At 41.6% G+C, this 19,423-nt stretch overlaps 2 protein-coding genes across 5 annotated transcripts; one reads left to right on the top strand and one right to left on the bottom strand.

The window, feature by feature from the left end:
* The first annotated feature begins 5,513 nt into the window (after positions 1-5,513).
* Positions 5,514-9,661, top strand: slc5a3a (solute carrier family 5 member 3a). 2 transcript variants are annotated; one of them, XM_042081443.1, is made up of 2 exons: positions 5,514-5,814; positions 6,649-9,661. In XM_042081443.1, the coding sequence occupies exon 2, from the start codon at positions 6,847-6,849 to the stop codon at positions 9,007-9,009; it is 2,163 nt and encodes a 720-aa protein (XP_041937377.1). In that variant the 5' UTR covers positions 5,514-5,814; positions 6,649-6,846; the 3' UTR covers positions 9,010-9,661. The 2 variants fall into 2 exon arrangements, with proteins under 2 accessions (XP_041937377.1, XP_041937376.1); XM_042081442.1 differs by having other exon boundaries at positions 5,514-5,818.
* Positions 9,662-15,525: 5,864 nt separating this feature from the next.
* Positions 15,526-18,894, bottom strand: oxgr1a.1 (oxoglutarate (alpha-ketoglutarate) receptor 1a, tandem duplicate 1). 3 transcript variants are annotated; one of them, XM_042081456.1, is made up of 3 exons: positions 17,943-18,894; positions 17,370-17,401; positions 15,526-16,897 (listed from the first exon to the last, which is right to left on the bottom strand). In XM_042081456.1, exons 2-3 carry the CDS (start codon positions 17,396-17,398, stop codon positions 15,859-15,861), a joined length of 1,068 nt encoding a protein of 355 aa, XP_041937390.1. In that variant the 5' UTR covers positions 17,399-17,401; positions 17,943-18,894; the 3' UTR covers positions 15,526-15,858. The 3 variants fall into 3 exon arrangements, with proteins under 3 accessions (XP_041937390.1, XP_041937392.1, XP_041937391.1); XM_042081458.1 differs by lacking the exon at positions 17,370-17,401 and having other exon boundaries at positions 15,526-16,900; positions 17,943-18,893; XM_042081457.1 differs by lacking the exon at positions 17,370-17,401 and having other exon boundaries at positions 17,943-18,892.
* Between the last annotated feature and the right edge of the window lie 529 nt (positions 18,895-19,423).

The following is a 19,423-nucleotide window of genomic DNA, read 5'->3' as shown; positions in this document are numbered from 1 at the left end:
GAAAACATCGTGGTTTTTAAGAGCTCTGGGGGGAAAAGCCTAACCACAAACCCTTTAGGCCCTACATGTGTCCAGACCAGGGGCTCTGCTGGGGGAAGGGGGAGGTAGGACCATTATAAAGGCCCATTCACACCAAGAATGATAACGATAGCTATAAATAAATATCGTTCTTGTTAATATGAATGACGACGTTCACACATAAACTATAACGATAATGACATGAAGAACGATATCGTTGGGGATCACTTTCAGAGCGATTTTCACAACGATAAAAAGCTAATAGATAAGTAAATAAATTAGCTAATTTTAACCGTCACATTCATTAACACAAGGAGAGACTTTGTTTATCGTTGTTAAGTGTGCACGCTTTTATCATTATGGTTATAGTTATCGTTCTTGGTGTGAATTGGCCTTAAGGGCCCAGCACTGACCCCAGAGAATCCCCCCCCAGAATTATTGTCCCAAATTTTAGCTGCACCCCTGGTTCAGACTGAAGGGGATGTATACAGTACCACAGTAAACAATGACCCACACAGTAACTCCATATAATATAATGGATGGTCTATCTGATAGGCATTGAGAAGAAGAAAAAAAACAGTGTGTTTGTGTGCTCATTATTCTTAGAAGCTGAACGACCTCTATACACAAGGCGTTTGAAGCTCTTCTCAAAATGTCCTCAAATGGAAGGGTGAGAAATGTAGAGCTCATCCTCTTTATGAAGTTCTGTCCTTGCCCTAGATTTTTCTCTTTCCATCTCTATGTTTACACGCACGCACTGTGAAAGGCTTCAGTCTCATTTCTACACTGTTACATAACATTTCTCACCAGAATGCTACTGTTCTATCACTGTCCAACACAACTGCTCATGACTTTAAACCTTTTTTTTACCACAGTGTGCCATACCATTCCCCACTAATGCGATTAGCTAGCCAGTCTAAATGCAGAATACTGTATCAATGCGCTCTGTCCAATGAAGTAACCCTTAAGTAAGCACATTTGACAATCATTTGATATGGCTGCCCTCCCTTCATCATTCTCACCACTCATTTCTTTAGTCAACTCATTGGTATCTATGTACAGCTCACTGTTTTGAATGTGCATGTCTGATATCAGAGATTGATAAGTGCTTTCACCCATCCGGTGCCCAGAGGTACAGGTAGACAGACCTCCTCTCAGACAAATAGGACCCTTGGGGGTCTGATATGGCGAAGGTAAAGGAGTATAAGGCACCAGGGGAGAAAAGCAATGCTCAGCTAAGATAATAAAAAGCAATTAAGGTGAATGCTCTGAATACCCCTACACACGCTGCAGCCCTTTTCCCTGATATTAACGTCAACAGCTTTTTTATTTTTATTTTTTATTTCTGGTCTGCCAAGAATAACATTATTGGATCTTCCTCGTACTGGCTTTCCTCAAGGGACCAGGCACAGACAATGGAGCCAACACAAGCAGTGTTGAGACTTAGATTCTTCTGTTCTTCTCTGGGAGCAGAATGTTGCCCCAATTCCTATGATTATCACAAAGTATATGCTATGGATAATGTCAGAGTGGCACACAATGAGAATGTGCCCATGTGTATAATAACCTGAATCACTTGAAATACTAGGTTGCTATTATGTTTTTTAAATACATTTACTAGTGAGTTTCTAGCCATATTTCTGGAGATACTATATTATGCTTAAAAGAGAAATCCTTACATCTAAAGTCTGCAGGCTCATCCTGAGAGATGTTTTTAATTAGTAGTATTTGAGAGGTCTTTAATGAACAGTGACTTATAAACAGGTAACGTGTTATTCTTGGTATCTTAGAAGTTTCTTTATCAACAAAAGAAGTTCACCAGACGAGGTGTCTTATTTATCAAGTTCACACAACTCACACAATCTCACAGAAAACAGATGCCAGCTCAGTGAATTAATTGGGGGGAACTGATTCAAACTGGGTTGCTAACTGTCACACTTTTGACTCATGCTTCAGAAGCGTGATGATACTGCATTTTGGTGCCTCATTGTTCATTTAATTGGTGGATGTACCCAACAGGATCCCTTCCCTTCTATTTGCTTACGTCTGAAATATTTAAGCAGGGCAAGGAAAGCCTGGTTACTAGACCAAAGAAGCCACTGTTCTCAATATAGCACTTGAACTACGCTGTGTTAGTGGCAATGTTGCAAAGTAGTGGTGGCAAGCTGACATATTCTGTTAATGACATTCTTTTTTTTTTTAACAGGCATCTGATTACAGTCACATAATGGTCATGCAACCTCAAGTGAAGTCATCTGCTGTCACTGTAACTGTCTTGTCTGGTTTACAGGCTGACCAGATCTCCTATTCAGACCAGTTGAATGTATGTTCCCACAGTGTTTAACACCATTGGTAGGCCTCAAACAAGCTGTGGAGAAACTGTAGCCAGACAATAAAAACTCAGCCGTTTTTTTCTTGCTTCAGTGAGACTCATTTAGTCAAGAAGATTTTACCAATGAAGTAACTTACACAATGAAGAGCTTCAGATATTTACATAATTGTTAAACTTTTCACACTTAATTCATGATAATAATAATAATAATAATAATAATAATAATAATAATAATAATAATAATAATAATAATAATAATTGACAAGCCTTGCATGCTGAAATCTTCTCAGGAAGAATAAAACACTTGGATGACAGATTGTGTGTTGTGTCCTATATACTAGAAAAAATGAGCAATGTTACAGTTCTGCTGTCAAATACACTACAGTGTCTGTCCCTACATAGAAAGAAAGTGTTATAAAACATTTTTCTCATACATCTACTAAGTTACCATAGAACAGAAGAATGCCATTCTCACATATTCCACCAGAGAGAGAGAGAGAGAAATGAAGACAGAGTAGTCATGTAGGACTGACTTCAAGCATCATGTCTCTCATTCCCAAGGGACCTTTCCACCTGAGTGCACTGTTGTCAGATCAGAGAATCCACTGTGGTGGATGTGGAGTTAATAGAAGCTCAACTGGAACTCACCCCCTGTACCCATCTAACAGCCTGCACACTCTCCTCCAGCACACTTTCTGCTCCTCCTCTTGACTGTCATGGCTTTGAGCAGAGGTCACGACATCACGGAAACTTGTGGTTGTCATGGTGACGGTAGGTATGTAGACATCTATAGATGTTTGAGAGAGTGGGCCTCTCAGTTGGGCTGGTGTGATCATGGGGAGGTGTTTGATAGGGTTGGGGATGAGAAGGGGACAGTGTGTGTGTGTGTGTGTGTGACTTTGTTCACTGGCATTCTTGTAGCATGTGGTTCATATAGGCTATAGTGACATTTTATATCCCTTATAACTTATTTTGCTCCTTTTCCCCAAGAATTTAAAAATTACAATTCCCAGTTAGTTATGGTTAACAACACATTTTCTTTCTAACTGAAAAGTCCAATAAATACATTTTTTTTTGTATCTGTTACATTACATAATTATTATGTACAAACCTAGAGCTCATAATTATGAAACAATAGTTGGTTTTAAATATTGAATTTGGTTTAACCTATCAATTAAAAACATCTTCAAATCAGAATAGCATGGGCCACATGGTTGGTGTGTCAAGTCAACATTGGAAAGAAATCCTTTAACATAATAATGACCGAGCACAATTAAAGAAAATATGAGGAATCAAGATTTTTTTTTTTTTTTTCAGATTTTGAAGAAGCAGGAAGTAAGAGCAATGCATTTCTTTAAATATTACAACACTGCCACCCCTTGGCAGCTTATAGCAATTACTCCATATACACCTATTTTGTGTAACCTGCAGGCTGACTTTATATTTTAATACAATGTAGTCTTACAATTAGTCTATTACCTTTTAATTCTATTTTCAAGAGTATTGTGGAGACATATGTTGACCATATTCATTTGTGATATATACCCTAGTCCACAAATGAAAATGCAGAGAAATGCCCTTGACTGCCACTTGAAAATGTCCTTCACCATTCCATTATTGTAAAGGATCCAGTTGATTCAGACCTATCAGTGGCTTATATGTCCAGGCATCAAACTAAGGTCAACCAAAGGCCCAGTGCGTTGAATAAAGCAAAGGGTTATCTATTAAATTGTCATTTTACCGTAACAATAATCCAATAACCAATTAGTGTTGCATTTGTGACCCAAAGTGAGGCCTGGCCCAGAATCAAGACCGACCCATTAGATTCACCTGTTGGCTGGGGTCAGTTTCTTTAGTGAATTTTTATTCATTGCAGCTATTTTTTATTTATTTATTTATGATATATCATTTCACCAGGAGAGACTCATTGAGATCTTAATCTCTCAAGGGAGCCCTGGGACATCCATCCAAAAGAATGCGACTATTACTCTTCATCCTAGCAGCATTTTTTCAGTACTAGATTTATGAATATTTTTACACAGGATTAAAGCGGGTTAAAGATTTAAAGTCACATTTTGGGTTCACTAGGGTCAAGTGTCCACCACATGATTTTCCAGAGCTCACAGTAAACACGTAACTTGTGCAGTCTTTACTTGAAAGGTCAGACTGAGTTGGCCCATGGGAAGAGACCTAAAAACACATTGTTTTAGGATTCAGACCAACCAGCACGGGTCAGAGCCAACATTTCATGGTCAGCAACATCTCTAATGGGAGGAGAGGACACATTCCTCAGGTTGCTAAAAGTGGGAGCTTGGCTTCATCAATGTGTAACACGATGAGTCCAGCGGTTAACAGACACTAGGTTATTAGAGGGGAACTTTCTAATGATGAACCGAAAGAAAAGCGCAACATCACTGTGGCTGTGCAAAATTCACTTGTTTGGTTTGTCGGGCCACAAGTAGGGTATACTGGTGGTCAGTGTTCCTTCGCATGTTTGCATCAACTCATCACGTGCAAGTTTTTTTTTTTGTCTGAGTTCACTATAATTTTAAGGTGTTGCTAAAAGGGAACAGGATGTTTCAGTTAGAGATTAACATCTAGACCATGGTAAAAACATATCTGGCATTACATTAAATCAAAAAGTATAATTATTTTTTTGATTTAAAAACATGACTATAGCTCTCAGGGATTGTTTTGACCTGTCACTATCACTGTGATTGGACTGTGTAACTTAAGCCCTCAAAGACAGAAAACATTATACTGTTATAAGGTTAACAGGATATGAACCCATTGCACCGTGTGTGTGTGTGTGTGTTGTGTGTTGTGTGTGTGTGTGTGTGTGTGTGTGTGTGTGTGTGTGTGTGTGTATTTCCGTCTCTTTCACACACCCACAGCTTTACACAGGTTTACGTGTGACACTTTGGAGGTGTGACCTCTTCATAGGAACCCACATATTTCCATTCCTACGGTGCATGGGCACACACACAGTCAGGTGAACTCCAGCAGTCATAAACTTGCCAGCCACCCAATAGTAAGCACTACACATGGGCAAATCCCCAGTGACGGACAACTTGACGCATCTTCCTACAGTAAGACATTAGCATTTAAGAGCTAATTAAGGTATTTTTAACCTAAAAAGTGTTGAATTGCTTGTTGTTTTTCTGGTAGATTGCCTATGTGTCAAAGTTTGTATTTATGTTGGCAATCAATTATAAAATGTCTTTCACGTTATTGAGTGATAACATGTATTTTTTTCATTTGTACTAAGCCAAAAGTCTTAAATCATTGCCTTTTTAATGGTTTTTATGTCCCTGTATCCCAATAAGTCTTTGTAAGTTCTCAGAATAAGGTAAAATATTGTAAGGTCATGTTCAATGGGCTCTGAAATCTGGCATCATCTGTTGAAAACAAATAGCCTAAGAACACACATTTACTGTGCTGTTGCTGAGAGATTGCTAAAAAAAGTGAGTCTTTGCCGTAATGGTCATTTGATTATTTCTGGAGTCTATATATTTGTCTAACTGAGTCTACACATTGGTGAGTCTAGAAACGATGCCGTTGTGGACTGTGGGTGAGCTGTTTCTTAGAGCTAAAGTAAATCCTTGTCTAATGAAATCAAACTCTGAATAAACAGTGCTTAAAATGTTGTTAGTCTTTGGATATAAGTACATGATTGACTACCCTGAATTAATTTAGTGTAGTGATTGTAACATATTAGCGGTTAAATTTGGTCATGGAAAATAACTGGTAAATAAAAGGGTGTTACAGAAAAAAGAAACAGGTGAAATGATAGCAATCTATTTTGACATTCTGAAGAGGACATAGTTTTCCATTCAGCCAATGTTTGTTGCACAGCCCAGTTGATGGGTTGAGATGGCTCTGAGAATATTATTAACTCATTTTGAAACGCAGTCCAGGATGTCATTAACAACTCTACTCATTCTCTACTTTATAAGACATGATGATTATTTATATGTATTTATCAGCAAATTCAATGGAAAACTGTCAATAACACATAAAGAAATGTAATGAAACTTTTGTCTGGTTTTGCTTGAGTTTCTTTTTCTCCTATTTGTGTGTTGCATCATCTGACTGATAGTCCTGTCAAAGTTACTGACATGTGTTGTTATCCGTATCTAGCTTGTTAAAATGTAAAAATGTTAAATGTTTTTAAATTGTAACTTTTTTTTAAAAAAATGTAAAAATGACATCAGTGATTCCTTCTGAAATTGAGTTATTGAGTTATGTTTAAATGCGGCAGTTGGTTAAAATCCTGTCCTGTTGTTTCTTCTTCATAGGATGTCTGACCTGCTGCATGTGCTGAACACACATGGTCAGTGAAAGCTCAAAGTACATGGGTGGCCGAGCAACGCTATACAGTCTTGGACAAGGGTCCAATACCACTGCTGGTACTCCAACCAAAAACCACCTTGAACGTTTCACCTTTATTCTGCCTCCTCGCAACGCTTGCGCAATCAATTACAAGATCTCACAAGATGGCGGTGATGGAGGCAGCAGACATAGCGGTGGTGGCCCTGTACTTTGTTCTGGTTATGGGCTTTGGCATCTTTGCCATGTGGCGGGCCAACCGCAGCACGGTCAGTGGCTACTTCCTTGCCGGCCGCTCCATGAACTGGTTCGTCATCGGCGCCTCGTTGTTTGTCAGCAACATCGGCAGCGAGCACTTCATCGGCCTGGCCGGGTCAGGAGCGGCCAGCGGGTTCTCGGTGGGCGCTTGGGAGTTCAACGCCCTCCTGCTCCTGCAGCTCCTCGGCTGGGTCTTCATCCCCGTCTACATCCACGCGGGCGTCTACACCATGCCTGAGTACCTCTCCAAAAGGTTCGGAGGCAAGAGGCTGAAGATCTACTTTGCTGCTCTCTCTCTGATCCTCTACATCTTCACCAAGCTCTCTGTAGACCTGTACTCCGGTGCTCTGTTCATCCAAGAGTCTCTGGGATGGAACCTCTACCTGTCCATCATCCTGTTGATCACCATGACGGCTCTGCTGACCATCACAGGAGGCCTTGCCGCGGTCATTTACACAGACACTCTTCAGGCGTTCCTCATGATCGGTGGAGCTCTCTGCCTGTCTGTCATCGGCTTAAACAAGATTGGGGGCTTGGAGGAATTGAAGGTGAAGTACATGTTGGCGAAGCCTAACACCGATGCCATAATGTCCAGGATGAATATCACCAAAAATGACACCTGCGCCCACCATATACACCCCAAGCCACATTCCTTACAGGTCCTGAGGGGACCACTGGATGAAGACCTCCCGTGGCCTGGCTTCCTCCTGGGTCAGACCCCGGCATCTCTGTGGTACTGGTGTACCGACCAAGTCATTGTGCAAAGGGTGCTAGCAGCCAAAAACATCGCCCATGCCAAAGGCTCGACACTAATGGCCGGTTTCCTAAAGATCCTCCCGATGTTTATCATCGTTATCCCTGGCATGATATCCCGAGTGCTGTTTGCAGATGAACTGGCATGTATTAATCCTGACCACTGCATGGAGGTGTGTGGAAGTCCTGCTGGATGCTCCAACATCGCCTACCCGCGGCTAGTGATGTCCATCATGCCAGTAGGCCTCAGGGGCCTGATGATGGCCGTGATGATTGCTGCCCTGATGAGCGACCTGGACTCCATCTTCAACAGTGCCAGCACCATCTTCACCCTCGACATCTACAAGATGATTCGCCAGCACGCGTCCTCCAGGGAGCTGTTGGTGGTGGGACGACTCTTCGTGGCCTTCATGGTGGTCATCAGCATCGCCTGGGTCCCAGTGATCATCGAGATGCAAGGTGGTCAGATGTTCCTGTACATCCAAGAGGTCTGCGACTACCTCAGCCCTCCCATTGCGGCCCTCTTCCTGCTTGCCGTGCTCTGGAAGAGATGCAATGAGACTGGTGCGTTCTGGGGGGGCCTGGTTGGGTTCGCTCTGGGATTCAGCCGACTGGTCCTGGCGTTTGTCTACAGGGAGGGCCCATGCAATGAGCAGGACACTCGGCCGGCCTTCATCAAAGATGTCCACTTCATGTACGTGGCTGCTGGGCTGTTCTGGATCTCAGGACTCGTGACAGTGGTGGTCAGCCTGTGTACCCCTCCCCCAAGCAAGGACCAAATCCTAAAGACCACCTTTTGGGGGTTACACAATAGAGACGAATGCCAAATCACAGATCCTGAAGAAGTTCTCAGGCTGAAAGGCAACGCCCATGTTCACTGCAATGGTAATAGTACACCTCACAAGGACTTATCTGTTATTAAGAATGAGACTGAAAATATCCCCAATGGGGAGACTGATCACACAAAAACGTTGGCATACACTGGTGATAATGATGATATGGCCTCCAACACTAAAATGAATGGAAATGCATTAGCGATTGGAAACAGCCACCTTGACCCAGTAGCTCGTTCTGCGACTCGAAAAGTCAGGGGAGGTTTGTGTGGAGGAGGAGAGAGAGGCTTCTGTGTGAGGCTGCTGCAGTGGTTCTGTGGTTTCAACGGGGATCCAGCAAAGGATGGGGAAAAAACACAAATAGATGACAAGGTCGACATTGAAGAGATGCTCAGTGAGCCTCCCAGAATTAAATTCTTCCTCAACCTCGGCCTTCTGACAGTGTGCTCCACTGGGATCTTTCTTTTTGTTTACTTTTCTTTGTAATTTGCAAATGACGTGTGCATGTGCACATTTTCATGGAAATTTTGCATGCTACTTATCATTCATCGATTAAGTGCTTTTGACACAACATTATTGTCAATATTTCAGAACATACATTTTTTAGCTATGTTAAACCAATGAAGAACCAGATGAATCTTCACTCATGTATGATTTTTTTCTTTGATGGAATGACACCTTAAGAGTGATTTGTGTTTTCCCTGCCCAATCGATTGTTATGCAAAATAGAGTAACATACTGCCTTTTGATGCTAGAACTGATTATTTTGTAAGTAGGATGATGTAATACATACGCACATGTATATTGGACGAATTACTTAAAAAGTAACATTATTTATTTGTTTATATTGGGAGTTACATGTATAGCCTGTGTTTACTATGAGCACAAGATAACGTTACCTAGCCATATTATATGTGGTCTAAAATGTGAAGGAAGCATATTTTCGGGACTTCAAAAAAGGACTAGCTATCAGACATCCTTTCCTGTAAATTGTAAACAGCTACCCAACCAAATTCTCTTGAAATGTAACATCTGACATTCTGTTTATTTGCTAATCACTGAAGGCACCATTTGTAGTAAAGTATGTTGTAAAGATGCAAATCTGTTAACGGCAATGCAATAAAAAGGTTCTAGTAAACCAATGGCATGGTATCCTTCACAAATGTACATACAAGGATACAAGGAAGTTTATTGTCACATGCATATAGTTACTGGAAGTAAGAAATGCAGTGAAATTATGTCTGGTGTCAGCCTATTTGTGCATTAATGGGGGGGGGGGGGGGGGTAAAGAGTGCAGTAGAAGAGGGGTTTAGTAGATTAAGTGGCAAGGGCTGCATAAAAAAGGTGGGGGAGGATTGGAATTGGGTGGGGGGCACCAACAAGGAGCACCCAAGAGCAACAGGGGCAAGGAAAAACTCCCTTACCAAGGAAGAAACCTTGGGCAGATCCACGGCTCAAGGGGCTAACCCAACTGCCAGGGGTCTTGGTGTGTGTGTTGGGGGGATGACAGGGGAGATGGGATAGTGTGCTGTGTATGTGGGGAGAGGGCAGTGTGCAATATGTGTGTTGGGGAAGCTTCCTCATGAGACAATGTGCTGTGTATTGGGGGGGGGGGGGGGCAGTGTGCTGTAAGTATGTTGGGGATGTGTGTTGGAGAAGCTTCCTGATGAAATAATGTGCTGTGTATGTGGGGGGGGGACTTACTATTGCAAGCAGAGTACTGTATGTATGATGTATGTGAGTGATGACAGTGAAGATGTGTGTGTGGGCGGGAGGGGAGTGGAGCAGTGACTGTGTGTGTGTGTGTGTGTGTGTGTAGTGTGTGTGTGGGCAGTGTGCTGTAAGTATGTTGGGGATGTGTGTTGGAGAAGCTTCCTGATGAAATAATGTGCTGTGTATGTAGGGGGGGGGGGGGGGGGGGGGCAGGGACTTACTATTGCAAGCAGAGTACTGTATGTATGATGTATGTGAGTGATGACAGTGAAGATGTGTGTGTGGGCGGGAGGGGAGTGGAGCAGTGACTGTGTGTGTGTGTGTGTAGTGTGTAGGTGGGGGCAGTGTGCTGTAAGTATGTAGAGGATGTGTGTTGGAGAAGATCCTGAAGACAATGTGCTGTGTATGTAGGGGGGGGGGGGGGCAGTGTGCAGCAAGTATGTAGAGGAGGCTTACTGTAGCAAGCAGTGTGTTGTATGTATGTGAAGTGATGACAGTGATGATGTAAGTGTGTGTGTTGGGGGTGGGGGTTGGGGGGGGGGGGGGGCAGAAAGGCTAGGCAATCAAGGACATGGGTAGATGGAGGAGAAATCAAAAATAATAAATAAAAAAAATAAAAAATAAAAAATGTGACATAATTTAAATAAGTCTATAAGAAAAAAAAGTCTATAAAAAAGTCTATAAGTCTATAAAAAATAATAGACTTATAGAGACATATATTTTTATAGACTTATAGACTTATATAAGGCGTTGGAAACCTGGTTTGTCTTTTCACATACAGTAAGACATCTGTGATAGTGTAATGACTAAGAAACCGGCTAGCATGCAATAGCCAGAAAAGCTGTGGGTTAGATTCCCGGCTGCCGGTGCCAGTTCAGACCTCCATGGGGCCCTCCTACCGGAACTCTGAGGGCCAAAATGTAACTTTTTTTTTTACAGTCGCGCTTCACACAGTGCTCCCAATACAATCATCCCACCCCATTTTGGAAGATTATGGAAGTTACCAAATATATTTCTTTTTGGGGAATGAAAAATAATTGTGTGTGAATCACCTTCACAACTACAAATGCCCAGTTTTAGGGTCTGGACTGTTTGTGTTTGATGCTTGCTGTAGTCTGGTTGTGCTAGTAGACTGGTGAGGCTGACTGTTCTTCAGCTGTGTCTAGGCTACTTGCTAAAGCTAATTGACTGACTCCCCCTGATTCCCTTCAATATTTTTTTCAAACTTTGACTATTTAAACTATCATTCTAATACTTCAGGCCTACTGTAAGCCTAATTTAGCCTACTATGTGCATCTATAGTCAAGTATGCAGCATCGCAAATCAAAGTTAATCCATTAGGCTAAATTCTAAACCAATGAACCTTGACTGAAATAGGCTATTGTAAAACCATTAAAATGTATGGATCACTGATTAGCTCACCGATTAGTTTAAACGGGTCCTTGCATGTTTCTGCTGAAAAACTGCTAGTTTCATCTCGGCAAATGCGGTTATATTTCTGCAAAGTACTCTGCCTGGGAAAGGCTGGAAAACAAGCCGCAGACAGATCAGAGGATTCACTTCCTGTTAGGTAGGCTAGGTCAGCAACATGGGGGAGACAGGGGAGGGGCCTTCATTAACTTGCGGGGCCCTTACGCAACTTGCATAGTGTGCGTAAGCCTATAGGGAGATCCGGCCCTGGCGGCTGCCACCCTTGAGCAAGGCACTTAACCCTAACTTGTTCCGGGGAGACTGGCCCTGATGTTTGTGATAGTCTTAGAAAAGTGTCAGCGAAGTGAATAAATAATAACATCTGCAGAATTCAGTAATGTTTAGGAATAATAGCTGCAATTAACAGCAGTAGCATGTCTGGACATTCCCTTTACTCTACTACAGGGTTTAGAAAGTGTGTAGGCCTAATCAACAACCAAAAGAGTTTGGTGAGCTTATAAGACACTCACTGCTAAATGGATTGTAAATGTGGTTGCTTAGTTGCTTATTTGTTTGCAAAAAGAAATCTTACACTGAATTTGTTGTTAAACATCAACCGTCCATTTTATTAGACCACTGAGTTTGGCATGATTTAGCAGGAGTGTTTTTTTTTGCTCCTCTATATTTGGGTCACTGTGGTTCGTCTTTGCTGGAAGTACAGCACATTTCTCCCGCGTGTCACCACCACTTGGCCTAGTTACTACCCCAGACTCACAAGTGGAAATATACTGCCCTTGGTCTTTCTCATCCAACATACGGTATCCATTACTGTGCATTATGCTTCTGTATAAATCACAACTTTAGCAATAACCTGAAGGAGTATGGGTAGGTTTGAGGTATTAGAACCATTGATGGCATCTAATTAGTCCTTCTTCATCAAACCATGGTGTGTGTGTGTATGTGTGTGTGTGTGTGTGTGTGTGTGTGTGTGTAGTGCAGTGTAGTGTAGTGTAGTGTAGTGTAGTGTAGCATATTTCTGGTGCCTGCATGAGCTGCTTTATGATGTCTTGTTCATTCAGTCAAAAAATGAAACACTCAGTAACAGTGAGAGCCTGTCCTTAGAAGACCTCTCTCTGGCTCTTAGACTTGGCCATACAACTGTACTCTTTCTTCTTAGTTTATTTCTGTTTTCCTGTCAGGCTGCCTCTTTGAAATTAAGAAAAATTTGACTTATCTTTACAGTGAAATTTTCCACTGTCTCTATTTGATGGTATTTGTACAGCTGGATACTTGAAACTGTGACATGTAGGGGTTGATATGTAGGCCTATGCTAGTTTGAAGTTGTATACTGCAGAGGTTAACCATGACCTACATGAGGAATGTGTTCCGCCTGCTTTACAGGTCTTTATTCAAAAGACCACCAACCCCACATCACTGTGTGATGGTAGCAGACAACAGAAGTGACTGTTAAAATCTTTTCTTTTCTTCGGATCATTTGACTCATCGTTTGACTGGCTAGTTTGTCAACACAAACATTTGTTCATATTTTAGGCTCTGCATTAAACCCTATGAATCTTCTTAACTCCAGGCCAAATTGAATCACCTCTGCTGTAAGGTATACTGTAGCATACCTGTAATATTACAGTAAGTCACATAGCTCACTGTATTCATACACCCTTTGTTAAATGGCAATGTTCATTTCATGTCTATTGAATCTTAAATCTGAGGAGGATATGAGCAGTAAGGAATAAGTAAGACATGATTTACAGAAATATACCACAAACTGAGGTTTTGCTTCATCAAAGCAAGATCATTTTAACTCACTCTTAGGGTTGCATCTGTTGTTTCATCTCTCCACTAGGTGGTGCAATAGTCCCATTCCCTCCTCATCACATGCTACTATCAGACATAAACTCAGTTGAAGACTATAGGTTGAGGTTGAGCATGGTTTGTTATTTGTAAATATGCATCAGTAAGCTAATTATTGCTTAGCCACAGGCTGTGTTATCCATAGACTGTATATCTATACAATGATGTTATCAATGTTGGCTGATTTTAAAAGCACTTAGTGATAAAAAAAAGAACCCAGACAATATTAGCAGCTGATAACATAGACTACCTGACTTACCTAGACATACTACACATACCTGGATACAGTCCATGTACGTTCTCAGAATTTCATCGCCAAACTATGTAATATTGGATGTAAATTTTGGTTTGTCAAAACCATATCACAGCTTGGAAATTGTTATCTGCTAATTATTGTGTTTACCGAAGTCCCCTTCAGTCAAAGCAAATATAATAAAAAGTCAGGATTATGTCAGAGAGAGCCCATGAAAGTGATTATGATCAAGGTGGAGAAATAAGAGGGGTTGGCTTAGGAAATGTTTGACATTTAAAGCCCTTTTATTGAACCATCAGATGGATGACGGACTTCTAAAATGTCTGTGTACCCTTACCCCTACACCATAATAAAGGAACACATATCATAAGGTAAACAACAGATCGCCATTATTATTTATCAGTTGGACACAGGCCTTCGTCTTTGTCTGAAAACAATCTGAAAACAAGTTAGAAAACATATCAGTAACTTGGAGAAAGACACACTCCCCTCTACTTCCTGATCAGGGAGGAGAGCAAGTTAGAGAGAAGGTTCAGAAATGTATCTGACGTCGTCATTGTAATTATTGAGTGACTCAACTGTCGCACTCCTGGCTGTTGCTGGGAAAACACTCTATTCTTACCTGACTGTAACCTAAGATGGATTCTGCAATTGTGTAACAATATGCATTTACTGAGTCTATTGACAGTGGTAAATGCCTCAAACAAAATAGATTATATGTCCCTACAGGCATTGCAGGTGCTTCCCCACAGCTTATGTAACATTGTGGTCAGCTAACTTTTCACACACTTTTCCTCAGCACACATCATCTGAGACCAGTAGGAAAAAATACAACATGCAACATCTCATTTCATTTTTATTTACACTGTCATACAGCTGGTCAAGATGGGTAATATTATATGCCTCTGTGCTGGCGAATTGTACTTTTCCATCATAGTGCAAAATTTCAACTAAAACTTAAATGTGTTTGTATTTGCAAGAGCAATAGCTAGAGGGTAAGCAACACATAAATAATCAATTTGTACATTTCTCATCATGTTTACAATTGTGAGACATTTCGTGACATCTTGGTCAATCTTCGGTCAAATGCAATGTGATGTAATGCAAAAATGGGAAAATCCCCGAATCCCAAAAAAAGAGGAGCAAAGACTTTGTCACAGGGGATGCACACAGTGTTTGGATTTTGACTAGAATTATCCTTCAATCGGAATCCACTGTAATGCATTGTTCCATCCTTCCCATGCAATGATGTAACCAAAGATGTTAGAGCGGAGCGAGCTATAGAAAGCAGCTATCGCAATGGGACCTGAAGCAATCAGTTCGCATGCAGCCTATTCCTGCCTCCTGCCACCGCTGGGCTCTTGACTTGAACATCCTAACTTGGTTGGTCGTAGATCCAAAGCAGAAATCCTTGTTCATGACATTGACTGCTTTTTTCACTCATGATACTGTATGTCTTGTAAAACAGACACCATGCGGGCATGTTAACAAAGTTAAAAATGGGATTTTCACCAGAGGTGGTCTATACTGTAATAATATACTGATAGTCATTCATGCAACTTTGGAATTGTAAGAGAACTGAACAATACTTCCTCAAAATAAATAAATATTTCTCGAAGAAGGTGAGTATAAAAACCTGCATGGCATTATGATGCTTTACGTTATGTAACATTTGTACTCAAATTTCAGGTCATAATGCTGTCAGGATGTGCTGGGAAATTCCTGCTGTGTGTGTGTTAGTTAGAGTGTTAGTGTGTGTGTGTGTGTGTGTGTGTGAGAGAGAGAGAGAGAGAGAGAGAGAGAAAAAAAAACTTTTATGGACTTTGCAGTGAAGGGTAGGCTACTCTTTTACAAACTGTTTTGGAACATTAGTGTTTTTTGACCACACACATGATGCCATTACAAATCAGTTAAGCTAGTGATCCCACACTAATACCAACCCCACTGTGTGCACCTGATGTTTTTCACGCTCACTTACACACATTAATGAGTAGCTTTGATAGAGTTGAATGAGCAGCTTTGATAGATAGAGTTGAATGCACGCAAGCTAACACAGCCAGTCCATTTGCTTGTATTGATATTTTATTCCCCTATCTGGTGCTGTCTGTGTCAGTCTCCTTTGGTGTGTTGGAGGTGGCTTTGCTGATCACCGCTAGATTGATGCGCTTCTTGGCTTTGGGCAGACACTGCTGGCACTTGAACAGGCTCTCGAAGGCCACCTGGAAGCGGTCACCGGCGAGCGTGTAGAGCACAAGGTTGAACACGGTGTTGAGGGCGGCCAGCGGCCGCGAGATGATGTAGGCGGCGTGCACCCAGCGGTCCAGGAGGCAGGGCGAGTCCAGTCTGCGGCGCGTATGCACCCGCAGCACGCGGAGCACGTGGTAGGGCAGGAAGCAGACCACGAAGCACACCATGACCACGGCGATGAGGCGGCGCGCGCGCACGCGTCCACGGCTTCGCGTGTGCGGCCCGCGGGCCAGCGCGCGCACGATGCAGATGTAGCACGCGCACACCACCACCAGGGGGAGCAGGTAGCCCAGCGCGGTCAGCAGCCAGCCGTACCACCACAGCTGCTCGGGGTCGTTGCTGGCGAAGTCCAGGCAGTAGGTCTTGTTGTTGAACTCCACCATGGTGATCATGGTGAGCATGGGCGCGATCTGGGCCGCCGCCAACACCCAGACCGCCACGCACGCCAGCACCCCCCAGCGCGCGCGCTGGATCTCCGACGCCAGCAGCGGGTGCACCACGGCCACGTAGCGGAAGATGGCCAGGCAGGTGAGGAAGAGGATGCTGCCGTAGAGGTTGAAGTGGAAGCCGAAGCGCACGAAGCGGCACATGAAGGAGCCCAGCGTCCACGAGTCACCGCGTGTGTAGTAGTACACCAGGAAAGGCATGCTGCACACGTAAAGGAGGTCCGTGGACGCCAGGTTCACCATGATCACGCTGCTGCTCCGCCATGGACGCAGCTTGGTAAAGTAGACCAGCAGAGAGGTGACGTTGCCCACCAGGCCCACGATAAAGATGAGGCCGTACATGACGGGCAGGTAGTAGCGCTTCATCAGCTGGTCCACGTCAGTACAGTTCCCTTCCGAGCTGTTACCATGGTAAATGACGTAGGCCATCCCCGGGCTGCTAATGACACATTAGAAGACTGACTCAGAGTTTTTTTTATAGTATATGGATTGTACAGAACTTTGGCCAACAATTGTGTTAAATGTGCTTTATAAATAAACCTGACTTGACTGTTAGCATAGTATACACAGTTAAGGGTTGGAACAAAAGTAATTAGTGATACTCAGGACTATAATTTGCAACCTTTTATTATGATCTTTACTGGCTTTTAAGTATGACATCTGGGTATGCATGGTGAACAAAAGAGGAAGACATCACATATTCAGTAAAGTTATATGTGCAGAAATCGCCTCCTCAAAGACAGTAAATAAACCCCAATAGCACCTGTGTGCCATATTATGAAGCATTTTTATATTTTTTTGTAATTGAAAGAGAACTGCAAAATACTTCTTCAAAATACAAATAAAACCAATCTCAAAGGTCAGTACAGAAACATGCATGGTATGATGATGCTTTATTTTCAGAGTACCGGTACTTTGGGCTACATCTGCACACCATCTACTGTAAAAAGATGAGATTGTAAGAACGTCATAGGCCTACCATAGACACTTCAATTTTAAAGGACATTGTTGTCAATAGAACCAGTGCTAAGGACAAGTGAATCATGCGTAAGTTTTTAGGTTCTTTGCATTTTGGAGGTATACGTGTATTTATCTTAATATTTTCACCAAGTTTAACAACAAATGTTTTCCTTACATCTGAAGCCCATATGCAAAATTAAACAATGTAATATTTTTTTTACATCTATCTAGCTACACTGATGCACAATGGTTTGAAAAAAATCATGAATAATACAAATTTAAGTAAAGTAATTAAAATTTTTGGTAAAGTAAGCTGATGATATAAACTCATACAAGAACATCTTGACAGAATAAGTGGCTCATGGCTGATTGATTGATTGGCTGATGATAGACTGACTTCATCCATATTTATATCAAATGTTTAGATTTGTATATATAAAATAGCAAACTAAGACACTGGCAAATTACACCAATAATCTAAACCACTGACATTTTGTCACCCAGTACATTAGTTGACTCACCGATGGTGTTGCCTTGGTAGCACTCTGTCTTTCTGATTGCCTTGACGATATGCTCCACTTAAAGGGCTTAGGGGCTGTACTTCTTACCTTGTACATTTCGGTTCCTCATATTCCCAGAAGGAAACAGAGAAGAGCTTTTTTTTACAGAAGATGGGTATTGTTACAGGATCAGGTTTCTTTGTGACAATGTTACAGGGAAGTGAATTAAACTATACTGGGTCTGAGATGGTCACGACATGGGGAACTACAGTAATATGCAAACAAAAGAAACTATTGTGGGACAGAAGAAGCACACATACTGTAAATTCCAAGGACTTGTTGTAAACCAGCGATGAGTTATCTCAAGAATTCATACAGTAGGAAATATTGTTAAATGGCGCCAGTGAACAAGATAACGTTGTGATGATAAGTTGAGATGAAATGATTTTAAGTTTGCAATACCATGCCAAAAGCAGATGGGCATGAAGAAAACATAAGGAAAACAGATTTCTTTCTCAACTGTTAATAATTGACTTTTGGTTTTAGGTTTATCTTGGCACTCCATGATAGTTACGATGCCACTCATCTGATGGCCATGAAATGACAGAACAAACATGAGACTCTTCCTATAGTAAGGGATTTATATGCATGAATGAGGAAGAGAGTGTGTGCAACCAGTGACCATAATTCGTTGTTAACAAACAAATATTTGCAATGGTGAGTGGTTAGTGAATAATAGATGCACTGAAAAATAAGTTTTTGTCTGCTAAACAAATGGCGATGATGTGACATTGTGATGTACTGTATGTGAAAAATCTGAAAAATCTCAATAATACATCATCCAAAATGCCATCCCACCCTACTGTCAAATGTGCAGTTTCAACAGAGAAGTAAAGAATTTTAGCTATTTTTTGGTATGTTTAGGTTGATGACTCATGCTGTTGTCCTTTATATATATTTATATTTATATACAAAATACTGTAAAATAATGCACAGAACAGCAGTGTTGCTCATTATTATATGTGCTCAATACAATCACTATATTATCATAAAAGCTTTATAGATGCTTTTTGATCCAGAATCAGAATCAGAATCAGATTTATTCGTTCAAGTGAATTAAGGGATTTGTTGTTGGCTAGTGGTGTACACAGTATGCAAACTACAATAAATAGGAGTTGGAAACGAATGTGACCAGGGTGGGATGAGTCCTCAGCACCAAGTGGCTTATTCTAGGTCTGAAAGATTAATCAAAATCAAATTGAAATTGCATTGACTCTGACCCAATGGTTAATTATGTAGCATATGTTTTTTAAAGTCATGTCATCCTCATGTCGAGAGTAATGGGTCGCCAGGTGAACGCAGAGAAGTATAGACTGTAAATATGATGCAATTTCATGATTTATTTTTATTTTCATACTTGATCGCACAGACAAGTGCATATTCTCGTTGGAAAGCCCCACTTCTGCTCTGTCACACAATAAAGGTTTCGGCTCACTGCGATG

Source organism: Alosa sapidissima, chromosome 23, assembly GCF_018492685.1.
Source record: "Alosa sapidissima isolate fAloSap1 chromosome 23, fAloSap1.pri, whole genome shotgun sequence".
In the NCBI taxonomy this organism is placed as follows: domain Eukaryota; kingdom Metazoa; phylum Chordata; class Actinopteri; order Clupeiformes; family Clupeidae; genus Alosa; species Alosa sapidissima.
Note: the sequence above shows the minus strand (reverse complement) of the source record. Positions and strands in the feature narration are given on the sequence as shown.

What these genes read in the sequence shown, in the direction of transcription:
- slc5a3a (XM_042081443.1), top strand. Translation starts at nt 6,847, where the DNA reads ATGGCGGTGATGGAGGCAGCAGACATAGCGGTGGTGGCCCTGTACTTT.
- oxgr1a.1 (XM_042081456.1), bottom strand. Translation starts at nt 17,398, where the DNA reads ATGGTGTGCAGATGTAGCCCAAAGTACCG. An exon ending in AGATGTAGCCCAAAGTACCG is followed by an intron (nt 16,898 to 17,369) that starts GTACTCTGAAAA and finishes TGTCATTAGCAG; the next exon opens with CCCGGGGATGGCCTACGTCA.